This window comes from Equus przewalskii, chromosome 18 (assembly GCF_037783145.1).
Source record: "Equus przewalskii isolate Varuska chromosome 18, EquPr2, whole genome shotgun sequence".
NCBI lineage: Eukaryota > Metazoa > Chordata > Mammalia > Perissodactyla > Equidae > Equus > Equus przewalskii.
Window position 1 is genome coordinate 25207341 of NC_091848.1, and position 21545 is coordinate 25228885.

The following is a 21545-nucleotide window of genomic DNA, read 5'->3' on the forward strand; positions in this document are numbered from 1 at the left end:
GCATGTCAGCCCATCAGAGTTGGGGCAGGAGGATCAGGCACTTAGACTCCTATGTTGAGCAGTCTTTGGATGCAAGCCACCTTTGGAAGAAGGTGTGACCTTGAGCAAGGCAATCCCCAAAGAAAGCCATTTTCTGGCAGCACTCTTAGCAGCTGGGAGAATAAATCTTTCATTCCTAGAAAAGAATCTGGGTAGTACAGCACATCAATTTTTAGTATACGTCTCTAATACATAGGATGTTTATAAATTATGTATTTTTACTATTATATTGATATATATGTACATTATAAAACACAATAAAGGAGAAATTCATAAGTGAGATAATGGTGAAATAATATATTAAAACATTTTGCTAGTAGATGATGGTTTCATATTATTATTAACTAATATCATAAGACACAATACACACGTAGGGCAAGCCTCATCATGAGTGGTATGTTATAAATCAATATTTCTAATAATCTTCTTGACAATTTCAAGGTTTTTTTCTGACTTCTTACGAGATCTGACTAAATCAACTACCTTGTAATGCACCTGGGAAAAAGCTGATACCAGAACTACCAGCTCTGCCATTTTCTTGCTGCTCACCTTGGCCTGCATTATTTGCATTATCTTCAACTGTGCTTTCCTTCAAGGAATCTTTTTAAGGGTGTTTTCTTTCAAGAGATCTTTGAGAGGGTCAATTTAGTGAAATTAAATAATTAATCTAAATATCCACTTACCCCAGCATACATGATTTGCAATATTTCTCAATATGTTGAAAACAAAAGAAAGAGGGAGGATGCCACTGTCAACCTCTCTACATTTTGGAACTCACCGTCTTCCCTCAGGATACTTCATTCCTGACGTATGGCTGTCTGAGATGCTACCTGATGAGGCCAACAGTGTCCATATGTACATGAAATATTAATAAGGAGTAATTTCTTATTTTTTAGACAAAAATAAGTAGCAAAGGTAGTTGTAGTATTTTCTGCCTGTACCTCTATGAATCATCTTTCACAGTCCTTTGGGTAGAGGCACTCCATTTTGGAGATCTCTGATCTACTGAACAAAATTTTTGTCACCCCAGATTCAGCACCTCCCTTTTGGTCAGTGCCAAGAGACAATGCTTCTCAAATTACCCTTCTTTTGTGCCACTGTTGTCAACCCTTCCTTCTGATAATCCATACTTTCTTTGTGAGTGTTTTTATCTCTGATTAAGTAGGAGTCAACCCAAGGTTCAAGTAGGCCTGTGAGACTGTGTCCTACTAAATGTTCATTTAAACATTTAGGAGAACATCCTATTCTCAGATTCTTAGTGGTGTCTCCACGAACTGCCTACAGAAATTTTACGTGAAACAGCATAAAACTTATGAGCAATTCAACATCAAGTTGAAAAACACATCACATGGGCAAAAATTTCTTTTCTTAAAACAAGAAATCTTGTTTAATGAGACTGGATTCTCAGGCCTGCCTGTGCATCAGAATTCCGTATGGCACCGAGAAAAACGAAAAAGCCCCACTTTTTTGGAATTCTTGGATTCCCACCTGCATTAGGTAGGATTAGAGTCATCTGTGAGTGATTAAAGACGTACAATGACACTGGCTTACCCACGGCAGGAGTTGATTTCTCTCTCACACAAATGACTGTTGGAAGCAGAATAGCAACTCTGCTCCATGAGGTCCTGAAAGACCAAGCTCTTTAGAGCTCTCCATTCTGCTATTCCTAGGGCACGGCCTTTGACCTCGTGGTCCAGTATAGTGGGTTAAAGTGCAGCCATCCCATCTGCGTTCTAGGCAGCAAGATGGAAGAAGGGACAAAAAGGAAACAGGAAAAGGATGAAAATCATCTGAGTCTTAAGGTAGGTTCCCAAGAACTGCCATGTGACACTTCCATTTACATCCCATTGTCTAGGGATTAGTCACATGTTCACAACTGGATGCAAGAGAAGCTGACAAATATATTATTTATTCTGAACAACCAAATGCTCAGCTAAAAATTGCAAAGTTTATTACTACAGAAGAAGAGAAACACTGGGGGACAGCCAAGAGTCTCTGCCAGAATTTATAAATCAGCAACTCTCTAGGCCTCAGCAGGCTTTGGGAATCCAAGTGCACTTATGATTTGGCTGGAGAAGGCTTTGCCCCACCCCATCCTAAGGATCTCACATTACGGTTAGAATTAGCAACTGCTTCCTCTTAGAGAAGGTGGAATAACCCTAACTGTGAAAGATGTGCACAAGATAGATTGCATCAGCTCTGCTCATGTCATCTTATCAAATGCTTTTAGGCACTCATTCTGCCAAGCTATTTTAGGTTTGGTGAAAGAGAACAAATAAATATTACAAATGAAATGCCCTGGAAATCTTTGGACAAGAATTAAAAGCTCTGTTCATCTCTCTCATGTTCCTCTTTCTGAGGGTACTAGAAAAAAAGTACTAAGAAGAACAGAGAAGATGTATTCTCTTTCTAAAAATTTGGTCCGATTGGAGAGACTGATCTAAGTGGAGACTTTCCCTCTACTGCTGTCAACTAACTTTTGTTTGGAAAGATACTTATAGCAATAACCAGAAAAAAAGAATTTTTGGCTTGAAACGTCTACATAGAGTGCCCAGAAACAATATTGGGTGTTGCGCAACTCTAGGGGGTGCTATTCACATTGGTTCTATGTGAATGGCAACCCCTTGGAGCACAGTATGAATGGTGTCTCAGAGCTGTGTAATGTGGCTGTCCTGCAAGGAAGCATTGTAACTTGTCTGTTAACCTCAAAATATGTATAAGCTGGCAAAATAAGCCCATGGCACTGGTGGTCCCCAGAATCATCAAAGACTGCTCTCTTATTGCAGAAAGCTGTCTTTAAACCTAGTCCAGGGAACTTGATTTATATTAATCTCATCAATGGCTACCAAGAAGGTTCAGACAATCTAGTAAGCCTGCAATAGTTCTGATTTCTAGGTGTCTATTTTAAAGACAAATGTAAGACCCTAGAAATTCCAGGTTCCTGCAGTGCTGTGGAGTATGATTTGCATACACAATTCTGTACCATCATTAATCAGGGGAGTTTAGGATCCCTCACTTTATCTCTCTCATGCACACCTGTTCCTGCTGGAAATGAATGAGTAGATAGCAACTGCAGTTGCACAGTGGCTTTACTGATTTAAGGAACATTATTAGTCTCATCTTTAAAGCTGGAATATCATGGCAAAGCTTCAATGGTGCTTCTAATATATACTTCTCATCAGAGTCAATTACCATTCTAACACACTTTTAAAATGTCATTCAGAAGCTATTTTTTTAAAAAAAGATAGTTTTTAAATTATTAACAACTACAACAGCAACAAAATAAGCCTTTTAAGTAAGTGCATTTTCAAGGATGGGATAGGATATCCTGGAAAGGTTTCATCATATTAACCGCTGTTGTATGTAGGACCTGACAAATTAGAATTAGTTTTGCCTCCTTTGATACAAAATAAGAATAAATGAACTCAGATTTCTTCTTCCCATTTTATATATAGTTTTGGTCCTTAACTTTATTGGGTCATAGACACTTTTGAGAATATGAAGTAAGAGATGGTACCTCTTAGAAATGCTCTCAGATACATACTATAATATATATATATATATATATATATATATATATATAAATGTTAGCATAATATTTCAGAGATTATTGACTTATAAAATCTATTCATAGACACTCTAGTTTCAAAGTTCCAATCTAGAGGATAGTGTAGGGTGAAAATGAGTTTTAAGAACTCAAAATAAAATTTGCTCAAGGTCTAAAGAAAAAAAATTAATGTGCGTGTGTGTTAAAAATAATTTGAAAATCAGGGGCCGGCCCCGTGGTCAAGTGGTTAAGTTCTCACGCTCTGCTTCAGCGGCCCAGGGTTTCGCTGGTTCAGGTTCTGGGCACGGACATGGCACTGTTCGTCAGGCCACGTTGAGGCGGTGTCCCACATGCCACAACTAGAAGGACCCACAGCTAAAATATACAACTATGTACTGGGGGAATTCGGGGAGAAAAAGCACACAAAAAAATTGAAAATCAGTCACTTTGGAGACAAAGTCACTATTTTCAGGAATCTTTTATATTGATGTCTTTAATTTCAAGGACAAATTTATATAAAATTCAGCAATATACATCTCAAAAAATATTCTAAATGGAACAAGTCAAGGCATAAGCTACAGGTTTTTGGTTTTTGTCTTTTACAATGGAAAACTTATACTACATCCATTCAAGATTTCTCTATCAGAAGAGAAATTTTGATAGTTTTGTTTGGGTTCACAGGTGGAAATATTGTGAAAACAGTTCATTTACATCACACTGAAGAACAACTTGGGCCCATTTGTTTATTTATTTATTTATTAACCACTTTATTGAGATACAATTCATATACCATACAATTCACTCATCTAAAATATACAACTCAATGATTTTTAATAGATTCAGAGTTATGTAATCTTCATCACAATAATTTCAGAACATTTTCATCCACCCAGAAAGAAACCCTTTACCCATTTACTCCCCATTCCACACCCCGCAATCATTCCAGCCTTAGGCAACCTCTAATCCGCTAACTCTATAGATTTGCTTATTTTGGACATTTCATATAAATGTTCACATAATATGTGGCCCTTTGTGACTGGCTTCTTTCCTTTAGCATGATCTTTTCAAGGTTCACCATGTTGTAGCATGTATCAGTACTTCATTTCTTTTCATGGCAAATATTCTATTGTATGGCTCTTCTACGCTTTGTTTACCCATTTATCCGGTGATGGAGATTTAGGTTGTTGCCAATTTGGGGCTATTATGAATAATTCTGCTATAAACATTTGTGTACAAGTTTTTATGTTGAGCAGCCTCTCAACTTTTAACCATACAAAAAGTAAAAAGAGAAGAACTCTTATAAGAAAATTATACAAAATTTGTTTTGTAGTAATTTTAGGTTTTTCAAGATTCAACCATTTCCATACCCAACATCAAAAAGGCTTATCATGACAGGGAAACTGGCATCATTACTCTATCACAGAATCGGAGGAGGTTAGATGTTCTCTAAGATCCCTTCTGATACTAAGTCAACAACTTACCACTTTCTATTACTTCTCCACAAATAGAAAAGGCCAGGTTGTGGCCATCCTCTGGTCTTGAGGAAATTATCAGCAAACATTACTGAGCCCCTGGCAAGTAGCAAGAACAGCTGTGCACATGTGGCTGGGCCTTGGATAAAAGTAATATACTGAGCATGACTTGCCAAGCTACTCTGAGTTCCCATTCTGGTCAGAAGTAATTGGCTCCCTCACCACTACCCAACCGTGTTTTGCTTACAACTTTAACACTGATCTGCCTTTGATACCCTGCCTCTCTTTCTAGTTAATACCTCTGCCTCTACTTGGGAAGCTTTCCATGCTCACTCACGGAGACCTTCACTGCTGACTCTACCCTGCCAACTATCTCCACTCCACCTCCGAGATTAGGGATTGAACTTTGTCACAGGCTTCCATGCTGGATTAACGGCCCCTCTGGACTCCAGGTCTGCCAAGTGCTGTGCAAAATGTTCAGGGAGTGCACCATGAATGTTGAATGAAGGATCCATAAGATTTGCTATCAGTGCTATGTGTGTGAGGTTGAAAGGGGTCAAAATGAACTTATGACTTAGTTGCATTTATCAGTTATTAATTGATGACATATTTCTCCCATGATCAACGCACGTGGAAACCTCAACTTATTCCTCAGGCTCTCTCCTTAGTTATTATGGTATCAACACAAGTTTATTCATTGGTTTTAAAATAATTGATCTGATAGGGACAGATTCAGAGGCACAGGAAGTACACTCCTAAAGACTTGACCCATTAGAATCAACAGACAGAAGACCCAAAGAGGAGGTTTAGCTCACAGATTCTTTCTTTGGCTTTGTATTTCAGAGCAATCTTACTTTGGATCTTTGGTTTAATTTCAATGAAATTCAGTGAGTATTACCTGATGCCAGCATGTGAGGCATAACCTGGAAGGCTGAATCACAATTTACTGGTGGGGGGTCCTGCCAAGCTTTGCCATTCTTTCAGAGGAGGGTTTCCCTGGGAAGCCAATTTTTTCAGATAGTTACATGGCTCCAGTTGGGGAATATCAGGATTCTGTCTGTAATATTTCTGCAACTTCTCTAGCACTGTGGGCAACCCCACTGTGGAAGCATAGAACATGGGCCCACCCTTGTGCCTTGGCCATTTATACCCATGTAAATAGATAACATCAATGTGCTCTGGACTAGCAGCTATCCCATCTCCCAAAATGCGGAATGCTTCATTGATGAGTGAATACAAGCAGCGCTCAAGGATCTCATCCTGGCTAATAATACGTGGTACAATGTGATAGGTTTCTCTGTACTGTGACAAAAATTTGGAAAGCCAGGGATCAGGTTTGTGAATCTTGCCCAGAGGCTTGTCATATTGGTACCAACCCTTACCTGTTTTCTGGCCAAATCGTCCTAATTCACAGAGCATATCAGGAATTGGGCAATATCTCCTATTGTCTCGCTTTCGGGCAGGAGTTCCTGGAGGCAACGTAGGTCCCGTAAGACCTCGCCCCTTTCGAGATTTCCAACCCACATCCAACCCAGCAAGATCAGACACTCTGAAAGGTCCCAATTTAAAACCAAACTCCTCCAGCACCTGATCTATCTCCTCTGGCTTACTGCCTTCTTCTAACAAGAAATATGTCTGATTGTAATAAGAATTCAACATTCGATTCCCAACAAATGAAAAACAGTTGCCTACAACTACTCCAAATTTTTGAATCTTTTTTGATAAGTTCATAACAGTTGCAATGGTAGTGGGGGAAGAATACCGGCTGGGAATAACCTCTAACAACTTCATGACATGAGCTGGTGAGAAGAAGTGGGTGCCAATGACCAAGTGAGGACGATTAGTGGAAGAAGCAATCTCATCAACGTCCAGGGCTGAAGTATTGGTGCACAAAAAAGCTTCTGGCTTGCACACGGCTGACAGTTCAGCAAAGACCTTCTTCTTCAGGTTCATTTCCTCAAACACAGCTTCAATGACTAAATCTACATCACTAAGCTCCTTCATAGCTGTAGTTAACCTGGGTTTTGGTCCTGACCAAGGGTGGCCACTCTGCTGCATTTTGGACACTTCCCTTTCCAAGGCAGAGGTTATTATCTTGTTTGCAATTTCTAGCTGCTTCTTGTCTGATTCTACAGCAATCACAGGGATCTTGGCCTTTGCAAGAGAAATGACAATGCCCCGGCCCATTGTTCCCAAGCCTGCAGATAAGAGGAAAGAAGAGAAAGAATGAGTCAATGGTCTTAGGAACTAAAAAATTACTCAGTGGATGGAAGGCTCAGTGGCAACATGACATTTAAAGAGATCAATTCAAGGAATACAAATAAATTGAATGTTAGTTAAAGCTAGGCACTGTGTTAAGTGCTCCAGGGGATATAACAATGGGTAGGATTCACAAACACACACACACTATTAGAATTAATAAGTTCAGCAAGGTTGCAGGATACAAGATCAATATACAAAAATCAATTACATTTCTATATATTAGCAATGAACAATCTGACTATGAAATTAAGAAAACAATTTGCTTACAACAGCATCATAAAGAATAAAATACTTCTGAATAAATTTAAGAAAGAATTACAAGACTTGTACACTGAAAGCCAGAAAATATTGTTGAAAGAAATTAAAGAAAATCTAAATAAATGGAAAGTCATCCCATGTTCACGGATTGGAAGACTTAATATTGTTAAGATGGCAACACTACCCAAATTGATCTGCAGATCCAACGCAATCTCTATTAAAAAATCCAACTGATTTTTGCAGAAATTAACAAGCTGATCCTAAAATTCATATAGAAATACAAGGAATCCAGAATAACCAAAAACAATATTGCAAAAGAAGCATGAAGTTAGAGGACTCACTCTTCCCAATTTCAAAACCTATGACAAAGCTACAGTATTCAAGACAGTGTGGTGCTGGCATAATGATGGATATATGGATCAATGGAATAGAATTGAGAGTTCTGAAATAAACTCATACACTTACGGCCAGTCAATTTTTGACAAGGGTGCCAAGATAATTCAATAGGGAAAGAATAGTCTTTTCAACAAATGGTGTTGGGACAACTGGATATCCACATGCAAAAGAATGATGTTAGACCTCTACCTCACACAATATACAAAAGTTAACTAAAATGGATAACAGACTGAAGTAAGAGCTAAAACTATAAAATTCTTATGAGCAAATCTTCATGACCTTGGATTAGGCAATGGTTTCTTAGGTATGACACCAAAGGCACAAGCAACAAAAGAAAAAAATAGATAAATTGGATATCATTGAAATTTAAAACATTTATACTTCAAAGAACACCATAAAGTGAAAAGAACCCACATAATGGGAGAATATATTTGCAAATCATATATCTAATAAGGGACTTGTATCATAACATATAAAGAACTCCTACAACTCAACAATAAAAAGATAACTCAATTTCAAATTAGGCAAAGGGTCTAATAAACATTTCTCCAAAGAAGATATACAAATGGCCAATATGCATATGAAGAGATGCTTAAAATCAATAGTCATTAAGAAAATGCAAATCAAAACCACAATGAGCTACCACTTCATGTCACCAGGATAGCTGCAATTAAAAAGATTACCAATAACAAGTTCTGGTGAGGATGTGGAGAATTGGAACCCCAATATGTTGCTGGCAGATTGCAAAATGGTGCAGCTGCTGTGGAAAACAGTTTGGAAGTTCCTCAAAATGTTAAACATGGAGTTACCATATGATCCAGCAATTCCACTCCTAGGTGTGTAGGTAGGTATGTGTACACATATCCCCAAGAGAACTGAAGACCTACGTTCACACAAAACTTTGTTCGGAGCAAGCATTATTCAAAATAGCCACGTAGAAACAAACCAAATGTCCATCAACTGATGAATGGATAAACAAAATGTGGTATATCTATACGGTGGAATATTATTCAGCCATATAAAGGAACGAAGTACTGATACACACTATAGCATGGATAAATCTTGAAAACTTACGCTAAGTTAAAGAAGGTGGACACAAAAGGCCACATGTTGTATGATTCTATTTATATGAAATGTCCAGAATAGGCAAAGCCACAGAGACAGAGTGTAGATTAGTGGTTCCCAGGGGCTGCAGGGAAAGGCAATGATGCATGACTGCTAATGGGTACTGGGTTTCTTTTTAGGGGATGAAAATGTTCTAAAATTGATTGCAGCAATGTTGCACAACTTTGTGAATATCTAAAAACCACTGAAGTATACTCTTTTTTGATGATACTGTCACTATGTATTTAAAATTTTTTTTGAATTGTGGTAAAATACACATAAAATTTACTATCATGACTATTTTTAAGTATACACTTTAGTGGCATCAAGTACATTTACACTGTTGTGCAACCAGCACCGCCATCCATCTCCAGAGCTCTTTTTATCTTGCAAAACTGAAACTCTACCCATTAAACAGTAACTCCCCATTCCTCCCTCCCTCCAGCCCCTGGCAACTACCATTTTACATTCTCTCTCTATGATTTTAACTACTTTAGGGACCTCATATAAGTGGAATCATATAGAATTTATTCTTTTGTAACTAGCTTATTTCACTTAGCATGGCATCCTCAAGGTTCATCCATGTTGTAGCACATGCTAGAATTTATTAAAGCTAAATAATATCCCATGGTGTGTATCTATATATATACACACCGCATTTTGTTTATCATTCATTCATTGATGGACATTTGGGTTGCTTCCACATTTAGGCTTTCATGAATAATGGTGCTATGAACATGGGTGTACAAATACCTGTTTGAGTGCCTGCTTTTAATGCTTTTGGGTATATACTGGATCATATGGTAATTCTATTTTTAATTTTTTGAGGAACTGCCATACTGTTTTCCCTAGCAGCTGCTCCATTTTGCATTGAATTGTACTTTTCAAAAGGGTGAATTTTATTGTCTATGAGTTACATTTCAATAAAACTGTTATAAAAAATATGAATAGTACCAATCCTCAGGGAGTTTATAATGCAGTGGTGGGAAAAAGAAAAGTTCACAGATATCCATCCTATAAGGTAAAGTAAATGATGTGAGAAGGTCACATCTCTTTGGTGAATCAAAGGAAAGAGATTACATTTTGTTGGATGAATCAAGAAAGGCTTCAAGATAAAGACATTTGAAGAAAATATTTGAAGAAAGATTATACTGAAATAGGTGAAATTGGGGAAGTTGAACCACCCAGCCTGGGGCAAAGAAAAGGAAAGGGAGTAATATTTTAAGCAAAAGCAAGAAGAATGGAAAATGTAGAAAAATTATCCAATGCAAAGACATTGCTGTTCCTCCCTCATATCATTTCATTTTCCCCTGGGCACATGGAAGGCTATATTTTCCAGACCCTTAGTTTCCTGGTAGGGCCTGTGACTAATTCTGGTCAATGAAAAGGGGAAGGGGGGTAGGGTGGTACCTATGGTTAGCCCCTAAAATTTCCCACCAGATCCCTCATTACCACGTGGATACAGAGAATGTGGAGAACGACTCAGAGGCCTTGGAGGAGACCCTAGAGCAGGTGTTGGCAAACTACGGCCTCCAGGCCAAATCTGGCCCACTGCCTGTTTTTGTACTACCTGCAAGCTAAGAATGTTGTTACATTATAAATAGTTGGAAAAAAACAAAAGAAGAAAAATAGTTTGTGACACATGAAAATTATATCAAATTCAAATTTCAGTGTCCATAAATAAAAGTTTTATTGGAATACAATCACACTAATTGGTTTCCGTATTGTCTATGACTGCTTTTGTGCTCCATGGCATAGCTGAGTAGGTGCAATAGAGACCATATGCCCCAGAAAGCCTAAAATGTTTACTATCTGGACCTTTACAGAAAAGTTTGCTGACCCTTTCCCGGGAGAATGGCAGAGCCACTAGTTGGCAAAAATCTGGTCCTAGAATGACCTAGAAGATCATGCAGGAAATAAACCTTTATTGTGTTAAGCCACAGAGATTGTTGGGTTAATCGTTATAATAGTAGGTTATCTATCACCTAACCAGTCCATTGTGGATGAAGCAGCTTTGTAAAAGCCATTTATATATTACTCGTCTGTACTGCATATTGAGTAGCTTGGGAGACTGATTTTGAATATAGAATGATATCTGTCATTAGAAATCACTGATTCAGTGTCTCTGCAATATACTTATTTAACTTTCAAATTTTATTAAATTATTTAATATTATATATAATATAAATAAATATATGAAATTATTAAAAATATTCAATTTTCCAAATTTACTAAATAGCTGCATTTCACTCAGTAAGAAGCAGCCTGGGTAACTCTCACTGCAATAGCAATTTGTATCCTAAACTTTAGCCTGGGCAAATAGAAATAGCCAGGGGTTCAAAACCCTGTGCTCCTAGCTTTCAGTCCCAAGCTTCATATAAAATTTCTAACATTGCAGAAATCATGATCTCACAGGGACAATACGGATTAATAAGAAGTTAGGTGAAAGCGATTGTAAACTGTAACATAACATAGGTGTCATCCCAGAACTGAAAACAGAGCAGGGAAGGAATGTCACCTCATGAAGGTGGGGTGCAGGTCTTCAGTGCTCGCCTCTCAGAGCGGGTCTGCTGAAGGATCGCTGGGCCTACAAATCAACTCATAATCCAAATCACAATGTGGAGCAGATCAGCGCTTTTTAGAAGGGTCCTAGCTATAATTTTAGATCTTCTTTAGTTTAGTTCTAAAGACCGACACTTTCCACTCAATCACTGAAATAAAAACATCCATGAACACAATATATATTTCCTTCAAAAAGTTCTTAGCTCCAGGGGCCGGCCCCACTGCGTAGTGGTTAAGTTTGTGCACTTCACTTCGGCAGCCCGGGGTTCACAGGCCTGGATCCTGGGTGTGGACCTATCACCGCTCGTCAAGCCATGCTGTGGCAGCAACCCAGATAAAATACAGGAAGACTGGCACAGATGTTAGCTCCGTGACAATCTTCCTCAGCAAAAAGAGGAAGATTGGCAACAGGTGTTAGCTCAGGGCCAACTTTCCTCACCAAAAAAAAAAAAGTTCTTAGCTCCTTACTTCTCTTCTCACAACCTTGTGGTCTCAACACATTCAAAACTGTCAGACAAAGGGCTGAAGGACCAAGCTTTCACTGTTGATTATTATGTTTTCGTAGGTATATATTGTATTTGTATTAAATTTAATTTCTTAATTTTTTCTCATTAAATATATACAGACTGGGTCAACCTGCTCCCCTACCAATTATTGCCTTTAACTGCCATGGAATTAAACTTGGTCAGAAACCTCTTCTATTGAGAGAAGTAAAGAAAGAATAAGGGATGCTTTAACTACTGGTTCTGCAGTTTTGGGGTCAACTGTATTCTTCTCCCCTGCTGATGGCGCTGAGAGCCCAGGCGAGGTAGGAGAACATGAACTTGCAGTGGCACCAATGTGAGCTGAGAAACCTGGGCACTGGCTCATGGAAGTGTACATCTGGGATCATCAGGGTTGGGGTTTTGCCAAGGAACACAGAAGTGCAAAGAATCACGGAGCTCGAGGACATCGGCAAGAGAGTGGCTGAAGTGATGACTCTGGAAATTAAAGTTGAATAGAGAAGAAACTAAAGATAAGGGGAGCTGATCAAGTAATGGATGTAGTTGGAATAACCGACTAAGAGACATGGAAAGATACAAGGCTATGGTAAAAAGGGGAGATTTCAAATGTTAGAGGTGGAGAAACGTTCAGGGTGAAGACAAGACCTATGCTGAAGCCATAACTGTGGGTCATGGAAGTGAAGTGAGGCCAATGTCACTAGATTTGAGGAGGCAAAGGAACCGGGGAGTTACAGGGGCCGATTAATTGTCCATACAGACAAGGAAGACAATCAAAATGGCAGTAGGGTTTGGGCCAAAGTGGGTAACTGAAAGCCAGATACCGAAATTTTCAGCAAAATGAGGGGGAGCAATGATAGTAATGAGGAGGGATAGAGTGATAAGATGGATGGCAGGATCGCAAAGGAGAGTGTCCTGAAAGGAACAATGGGCTGAGAGAGGAACTGGGAAGTGACACTGAGGCCCATGGAGTGTGGGAGAAGCAGTAGCATTCTCTTGAGAGGGCTTCAGGAGATGCGGGTGGCCAGGGTAAGCCAGATTTCAGGCACGAGCGAGGAGGGAGTCATCAGTGAAGCAGGTGAGGCTGTGGGAACCTCCTAGAGGGCACAGGGCGCAGTGGGAGACTGTGTCACAAAGATCAAGTGCAGAGCGCTATGGGGATAAACATGAAGAAGGCGAAGATGACCAAACTCTCTCTCTTTAGTTTTATCCACATTGTCTTCTGCATATTTTAAATGCTTTTTCAAATATTTTTCAAAACAATGTGGGATATACTTTAACACAAAAACCCTTCAAACTTTTTAAACATTCCATGCCAGACAAACCTGAAGTCTTTTTAAAAGGTTCACAACAAGAAAACAGGGAAACTCTCAAATAGTGGTTGACAAACATAATACTGATAAACTTCACTTTTGCTGCTATTGTGAATTAATTATTCTTGGCTTGAAGGAATGTAGGGAAGAAGAAACGGGTAAGGACACAACTAGAAACTAATACTGGTGTTGCTGAAAATGCATAAAAAAGGGAACTCTCGTTGTTCTTTGTCATACTATTTATCCACCTCCTTAAAAAACCACAAGTAAACAGAGTCAGTGCTAGAAGGAGCACAGTGTCTTCATATTAAAGACATACTATTTTACACCCAAACTTGACCAAGACAACCAACAGACTGAGAAGATTAGAAGGGGCTCTTTGCCTCCAAGTGGGTTGGTGCTAGAGAGCCGGTGAGGGTTAAGAAAGTTGATGCTTTTCATAAACTATGGATCTCCTCCCCGATGAAGACTGTACATAAGCTGATACATATAAGATTTTGCTTACCATTTCAGGAGGTTTACAATCCACCAAAGACCATTCTTGGGCCAAGACTAAAGCACGTGAAGCTTAGGAAAGTGGCCCCAAGAAGCCAATCAGACAACTAGCTTCTAAGGAAATTTTGTTTGGGAAAATTCCAGAGGGGAAAAGTAGGGAAACCACCGTCTCAAGGTTCACATGGATTTGAGGACAGTGGTTTTGAACCAGGAGAAGTGAATGGATCCAAGGACAGAAAGACAGAGCTTTCATTCCAAATACCTAGCTACAAGAGTGACAGGTCACACTTTGAAAGGTGGTACAAATAAGAATCATTATTGGGAAACCCAGGAGTGAGAGATTCATACAGGGAAGAGGTAGGGATGCGTAAAAATTGCCCAGAGTCTGGAGTCAGACGGACCTGGCATCGGACCCTCACACCACTTGTATTTAGTTCATTGTTGAGAAGGTTAGTGTCTCTAGGCCTCACATGTAAAATGAAGATAGTTCAAGGGCTGGGATGAAAGTTAAGTCAGCTAAGACAAGTAATATGATTAGCAGAAGGCCTAGCACCTGGTGGCCCTAAGCAAATGGTAGCACTTTATATGTGCAAATTTGGAGAATGACAACTACCCCATGTTCTTACCGACAACGCCAGCTGAGGAGATGGGCCGTGGTGATGCTGTTTTCCAGGATGCTCCAGACGGAGTTGACCACTTACGTGCATTCCTCTCAGCCAAGAAAGCATATTGCAGGGCTCTGGCCTGCCCTGATTCCAAAAGGTACATAAATAGCTCCTCTTCCTTCTTAATGCCCACTTCATAGGGATACTGGACGGCAGCCTGGACCGCACGGACACAAGTCTCCTGAGAAAGACACCCAGGGTACTGCTTCCGCATCTTCAAGAGGGCTTCACTGAAAATGGTGTCCATGTTGGGCAAGCTCTGAACTGGCTTGTTGTAGAGTCTACGGGATTCCAGAGGTTGATCTGAAAGCAACAAAGAAGAAAATAAGATCTTTGGAAATGTTACTTATACAAAGAGAATATGACTATATAATAATAATAGTAACAATAACCTGTTAAAATTCAAAGTACAAAATAAAATACTATTCATCAAGATATTTAATGTAACACTAATACCAAAATCCCTAACATCTTTGTACCTTAGTCTCATAAGATAGAATTTAATAGATTCAAAGCAGTTTCAAGTTACCTAATTCAGGCATAAAAGTTGCATTTTTCTTCTATTCCAAGGTCAAGACAATGTTATAATAGAGCAAATATTAATCTGTCAGTGAGTTTAAGGAAAACAGTTCTGAGTTAATAATATTTTAGATTCAAAATAATCTTAACTTTGTTCCTAACAGTAACAAAAACTTAAGAATACATAGAAAAGAAGAGAGTGTGATATTCAAACAAGGATAGACACACAAATCAATGGAAGACAATTGAGAATAAATAAATAAATCCTTATAATTATGGCCAATTGATTTTCAACACAGGTGCCAAAACAATTCAATGAGAAAAAAGAAAGTTCTTTTCAACAAATGGTGCTGAGACGACTAGATATCCACATACAAAAAAAGTGAATTTAGATCATTACCTAGCACCACATATAAAAATTAACTCAAAATGGATCACAAATCTAAACTGAAGAGATAAAATTATAAAAATTTCTAGAAAAAAAGAGGAAAAATCTTTGTGAACTTGTGTTAGGCAAAGTACTCTTAGCTTGATCCACGAAAGAAAAAAAAGCAATAAATTGGACATCATCAAAATTAAAGACTTTTGTACTTCAAAGAACACCATTAAGAAAATGAATGATAAGCCATAGACTGGGAGAAAATATTTGTATGGTAGGCAGAATAATACTGCCCCCCATCCCCACACTCCCACCACCAAATGTCCACTTCCTAATCCCCAGAACTTCTGAGTATATTACCTTACATGGCAAAGGGACTATACAGATATGATTAAAGTTAGAGACCTTGAGATATGGAGAGTACCCTATATTTTCCAGGTGGGCCCAATCTAATCACATGCGTCTTTAAAAGAGGAGAGCCTTTCCTGGCTGTGCTGAAAGAGAGATCTGATGAGAAGGGTCAGAGAGATACAACATGGGAAAGATTCGACCTGTTGCTGACAATGTAGCTTTGAAGACAGAGGAAGGGGGCCAAGAACCAAGGAATTCAGTGGCCTCTAGAAGCTAGAACAACCCTTGGTTTACAACCAGCAAGAACATGAGGACCTTGGTCCTGCAAGGCAAAGTACTGAATTCTGCCAAGAGCCCGAGTGAGCAGGAAAGGGATTTTCCTGAAAGGAGGGCAGCTTCTGACACCTGGATTTTAGTCCAGTTAGACCCCTACCAGACTTATGACCTACGTATATGTAAGATAATAAATTTGTGTGGTTTAAACTCCTAAGCTTGCGGTCATTTGTTATCAAAGCAATAGAAAATGAATACAATTTGCAAATCAAATATCCAATAAAGTATTTGTATCCAGAGTATATAAAGAACTCTTATGATTCAAGAATAACAAGGCAAACAACCCAATATTTTTTGAGGAAGATTAGCCCTGAGCTAACTGCTGCCAATCCTCTTCTTTTTGCTGAGGAAGACTGGCCCTGAGCTAACATCCGTGCCCATCTTCCTCTCAACCCAATTTTTAAATGGGCAAAAACTTGAGTGGATATTTCACCAGAATATTTCATTAGAATGGCTAATAAACATGTGAAAAGATGTTCAACGTCGTGAGTCATTAGTGAAATGTATTAAAACCACAATGAACGTGGTAGGCAGCTTCTAAGTGACGGGATGCCATTTCTGAATTAAGTTATGAGAATACTCTGGCTTCGGTCTTGCCCCCTCTGATGGAAATGAGCTGCCATGTGAGCTTCCCTTTGGTGAAGCCCATGTGGCAAAGAATTGAAAGAGGCCTCCAGCCAACAGCCAGCAAGGAACTGAGGCCATACCTTCAGTGTAGCCTCATGCGAAATCCTAAACCAGAGGACCTAGCTAACCACGCCTAGATTCCTGACCCACAGAAACAGTAAGATAAGAAATGTTTGATTAAGAAATAAATTAAAAAAGCGAAGTTTGGGGGTAATTTGGTATGTAGCTATAGATAACGAATACAGACCCACTAGAATGACTATAACCAAAAAGTCACCAGTACTAAATGTTGGTGATGATGCGGAGTACCTGGAACCCTCATATGTTGCTTATAAAAATGTAAAATAGTACATTCACTTTGGGAAACAGTTTGGCAGTTTCTTAAAAAGATAAAAAGATAAACTTATTGTTCAACCCAGCAATTTCACTCCTAGGAATCTACCCAAGAGAAATGAAAACACATGTACACAGAAAATGTGTGTATGACTACTCACAGCAGTTTGATTCATGACATATTGGATGAGGAAGGGGGGCCGAGCTGCCAATGCTGTGGCATAAACAGCAGGCTGTGCAATCTATGCCAGGTGGGGACAGGACACAGACAGGTCTAGGATATCTTACAGCTGGATCTCTGTCCCTGTGACACTACCACCATTCCCACCATGACAGGGGCTGATTCTCATCACCATAGCACATGTCAGAGTTAACCGAGGAGATTAAAAAGTTCAGACACCCATGCCCCACCATGGACTCAGTTAAGAACCTTTAAGCATGGGGCCTGGGCACGAGTATTTTTAACAAATTCAACAGTTGATGTTGAGGTATAGCCTCTGGGAGGTCCAAGAGCAGAGTATTATGTCAGCCACTGTATCAAGCACAGCTGTAGCTCCTGGCAACTTTGCCCTGGCCCAGGGTTTGAAAAGAGAAGAGAAAGAAAAAAAAAAAAGGAAGAGAAGGGAAAAAAAGCAAAGCTTGCTTAATAGTGTACAGTAATTATTGCTGATCAGCATAATCCTGTTATCCTGGTGATACTCAGGACATCTCAGCCTGCAGATGCGTATTCTGGGAGTTACCCAGCCCAGCGCCAAGGTAAGCACATCCCCTGGCGAGTTTTGGATCAGAGCACAATCGTAGGTGGTTTTTCCCTTCTCAATTGCTTATCCCTTTCTTGCTGTAGCTGTAACTGAAGGCTGCTATTATCTTACAACTTCGTTTTATTACTACAAAATATATTCAGAATTTCCCCTTTGGGTCTACAAGTACGGTGTTTTCAAAGTGTATTTCTTATACACTTGGTAGTTTTCAAGTCACTCAGCTGTCCCTACATAATAAGAGAGGCAAGTGTGGGCAGGTCAGCATCAGCATTTGCTGCCCAGGAAAACAGGGAGGGGAGGAACTAATTAGTGATTCAAATATGCTTATAATTGAATTCTTTCCTTGATGTATTCACATTTTTTCCTTAATTCTTTGAGGTTTTCTAAAGCAGAAGAATATTCAAGTTTTGATTTAAAAAAGTGAATCATGCTCCTAAAGGAAGAAAAGGAGGTAATTATTTTCCCCCTTTCCTTTCTGGTACACTGACAGGAAGAGATTTTCTCTGCCTGGGATAGAGAGAGACACAACGTGCAGTTTACAGAAACGGTTTCCTGAGACCTAAAGGACCCTGTCTTCTCGCATTCTAATCCACGGTAAGCTGTGTCTGTCACAGAAGCTCTGCAGAGGACAGACAGAACAAGTGCGCCTTTCTAGGCTCGTGGGAGGTCACCCACAGAACCTGGGAAGGATGTAGAAAGGAAGCTCAGTGTAGACACTCGCTCAGCTCCTTTGTCAGGCAGGGTCACTCTGCTCTCGGGAAAGATGTTTATATAAATGTTCACAGGGAGTAAAAATAAATTACAAAGAGCAAAAGATAAAACGAAGAGAAAGACAGATGAAACCACTAAGATTTTTCTTAAGCCAGAAAATCCAAATGAACAAATAGATCAAGGTCTTCAGGCAGAATTAGAATTGCTAAAAATGGCTAACACAGCCCAGCACAGTCACAGGAACGGGACCATGTCCATTAACTTGGACAAAAACAGAGCCTCCTGAGTTGAGGCTCCCAGTTGTGTGTCCCCTGTGCTCATCTTTGAATAATAGCATGTACTTCGAGCTTTATGCTGGAAATATGCACGTGGGAACAAGGAGTTCTTGCTCAGTTTGGGAACAAGCAGGCTGCTGGCCAAATGCAAGAGCTTATGAGTAAATAGCATTTTCCAGGACCCTCCACTCCTTAGTTTAGCCAAAGCAATCTGGTTTGGCCAAGTAATTCTGAATTGCTCTGCTAAATCTATTGCACTGCAGTAGTCTAAGAGGCATCATATAACGAGCATTAAGATGCATGAAGCTAATTAACTTTCACAGTCAACTCTCCAGGATGCGTGTTAAATTTGTAGAGAAATTTTGCTGCTACTTCCCCAATCCCATTTTTAGATACATGCTAACCTCCTACAATCCCCTCCCACCCGTAATTGGTTCCAAAACCACCGATTGCAACACTGACCACTGGAAATTCCCTTCCTTTTCTCCTTTCCTATTGGATGTGGAAACTAAGTGTTCTTAATTTTTCCCTTTTTTTTTTGAGGAAGACTAGTCCTGAGCTAACATCCACCGCCAATCCTCCCCTTTTTTTGAGGAAGACTGGCCCTGAGCTAATATCCGTGCCCATCTTCCTATACTTTATATGTGGGATGCCTGCCACAGCATGGCTTGCCAAGCAGTGCCATGTCCGCACCGGGAATCCAAACCAGCGAGCCCTGGGCCGCCAAAGTGGAACGTGCGAACTTAACCACTGCGCCTCCAGGCAGGCCCCTGTTATTTTTTTTTTAAGTAAACATTTCAGCAGTGAAGGTGGAGGTAGGCAGAGGGGTGGAAATAGGCTGAATTAATGGAATATTTTTACAAATGGGAAAGGGAAACAAATATTTTACATATATTTTAAAAATTGAGATATAATTCACATACCATGGAAGTCACCATTTTAAAATTTACAATTCATTGGTTTTTAGAATATTCACAAGGTGTGCAACCATATATGTATGTTTTTTAACCCTGCCTTTCATTACTGATTTACTAATATCTTTAAAATTGCAGGTAGTGTTTGCATGCCAGGTGTAAAAGCTCAAAATTAGGAAAAGTTATCTCTATTCTTACCCTTGTTCTCTGTAAGTCAGCAGTTCTCAAAGTGTGGTCCCCAGAACACAGCATCAGCATCACCTAGGAACTTGTTAAAGATGCAAATTCTTGGGCCCCACCCCAGAAGTACTGAATCAGAAAGTAATGAGTGGCGTCCTACAATCTATGTTTTAACAGATGTTCCAAGTGATTCTGATGCACAGTAAACTTTGAGAACCATTGCTCTAGATCAAGACAATTGTACTAGCTTCACATAACCATAGATTTGAAAATGTATGTGTATTTAATATTAATATATTTTAATATTATGTAAATATATTTTATAATAAATATATATTATAAAAATGCAAATATAAATTTTTATAATAGCTTTTTGTGGAACCTGTCCTTCAAATCAATCCATCCATTTTTTTCTGCCAAATAACCACATACTAATAGCTACATTTAAAAGCAAACAATGGGGGCCAGCTTCGGTGGCCGAGTGGTTAAGTTCGCAAGCTCCGCTACAGCGGCCCAGGGTTCGGATCCCGGGGGCGGACATGGCACCGCTCGTCAGGCCACGTTGAGGCGGCATCCCACATCCCACAACTAGAAGGACCTGCAACTAAGATATACAATTGTGTACAGAGGGGGTTTGGGAAGATAAAGCAGGAAAAAAAAAAAAGATTGGCAACAGTTGTTAGCCCAGGTGCCAATCCTTAAAAAAAAAAAAACAAGGAAGATTGGCAACAGTTGTTAGCCCAGGTGCCAATCTTTAAAAAAAAAAAATTAAAAAAAATAAAAGCAAACAATGAAAGAAAATGAAGAGGAAAACGGGAAACATAAAAAGAAAGGAAAAGCACAAGACCTCAAATGAAAATGAAAGGCAAAATAAATAAGCCTACCTAAACTATGCCTTTTGTAAGATAATAAATGCAAATGTAGGTGGGGTCTCTGAGCTAGTTCTTGGTTGATCTGCCCTATTTCTCTACCTTGTATCTCAAGCATTTATCTATTACAAAGCAGCACCAAGAAATCATAGGATTCTGAAGAGTAGAACTCATTAAAAAAAAGCAAACAAAAAAAATAGTAAAAGTCTCCGAGTTTTCCAGGGGATTCTAAGCCCTAAATCCCAAGAGACACAGCAGAGCTGCTCAGGTCGTAGCAAGGACCAAAAACCAAAGGCCCACCTCTGAAGCCTGTAGGGTCTCAGGACAGGGTTTGACACCAACTCATTTTGTTGAAGCTTTTCCTATTATTGATGAAGAAAATAAAGCCCCAAAAGCTGCTTTGTTAAGGTCCATAATAGCTAAGGTTAAGACTATAATCCAGATCTCCTGACTTCCAGTCCTGAGCCCATTTCTCTACCAGATGGTACCCCTTCACACTGGCCAGGCACCCATTTTTCCTTTGGGCAAATGTAATGACTCAGATATTAGGAAAAGAGAAACATTTTTTAAAAAATCAAGAGGGGGCTGGCCCCGTGGCCGAGTGGTTAAGTTCGCGCGCTCCGCTGCAGGCGGCCCAGTGTCTTGTTGGTTCGTATCCTGGGCGCGGACATGGCACTGCT

At 39.4% G+C, this 21545-nt stretch overlaps 1 protein-coding gene across 1 annotated transcript in view; it reads right to left on the reverse strand.

Moving 5' to 3' along the window:
* Positions 1–4045: 4045 nt before the first annotated feature.
* Positions 4046–21545, reverse strand: part of EHHADH (enoyl-CoA hydratase and 3-hydroxyacyl CoA dehydrogenase) — a 53490-nt gene continuing 35990 nt past the window's right edge. The window contains exons 8-9 of the mRNA XM_070582468.1: positions 14575–14916; positions 4046–7256 (exon numbers count right to left, since the gene is read on the reverse strand). Coding sequence (XP_070438569.1) covers positions 5995–7256; positions 14575–14916 — 1604 coding nt within the window. The 3' untranslated portion in view covers positions 4046–5994. The remainder of the gene's footprint in view (positions 7257–14574; positions 14917–21545) is intronic.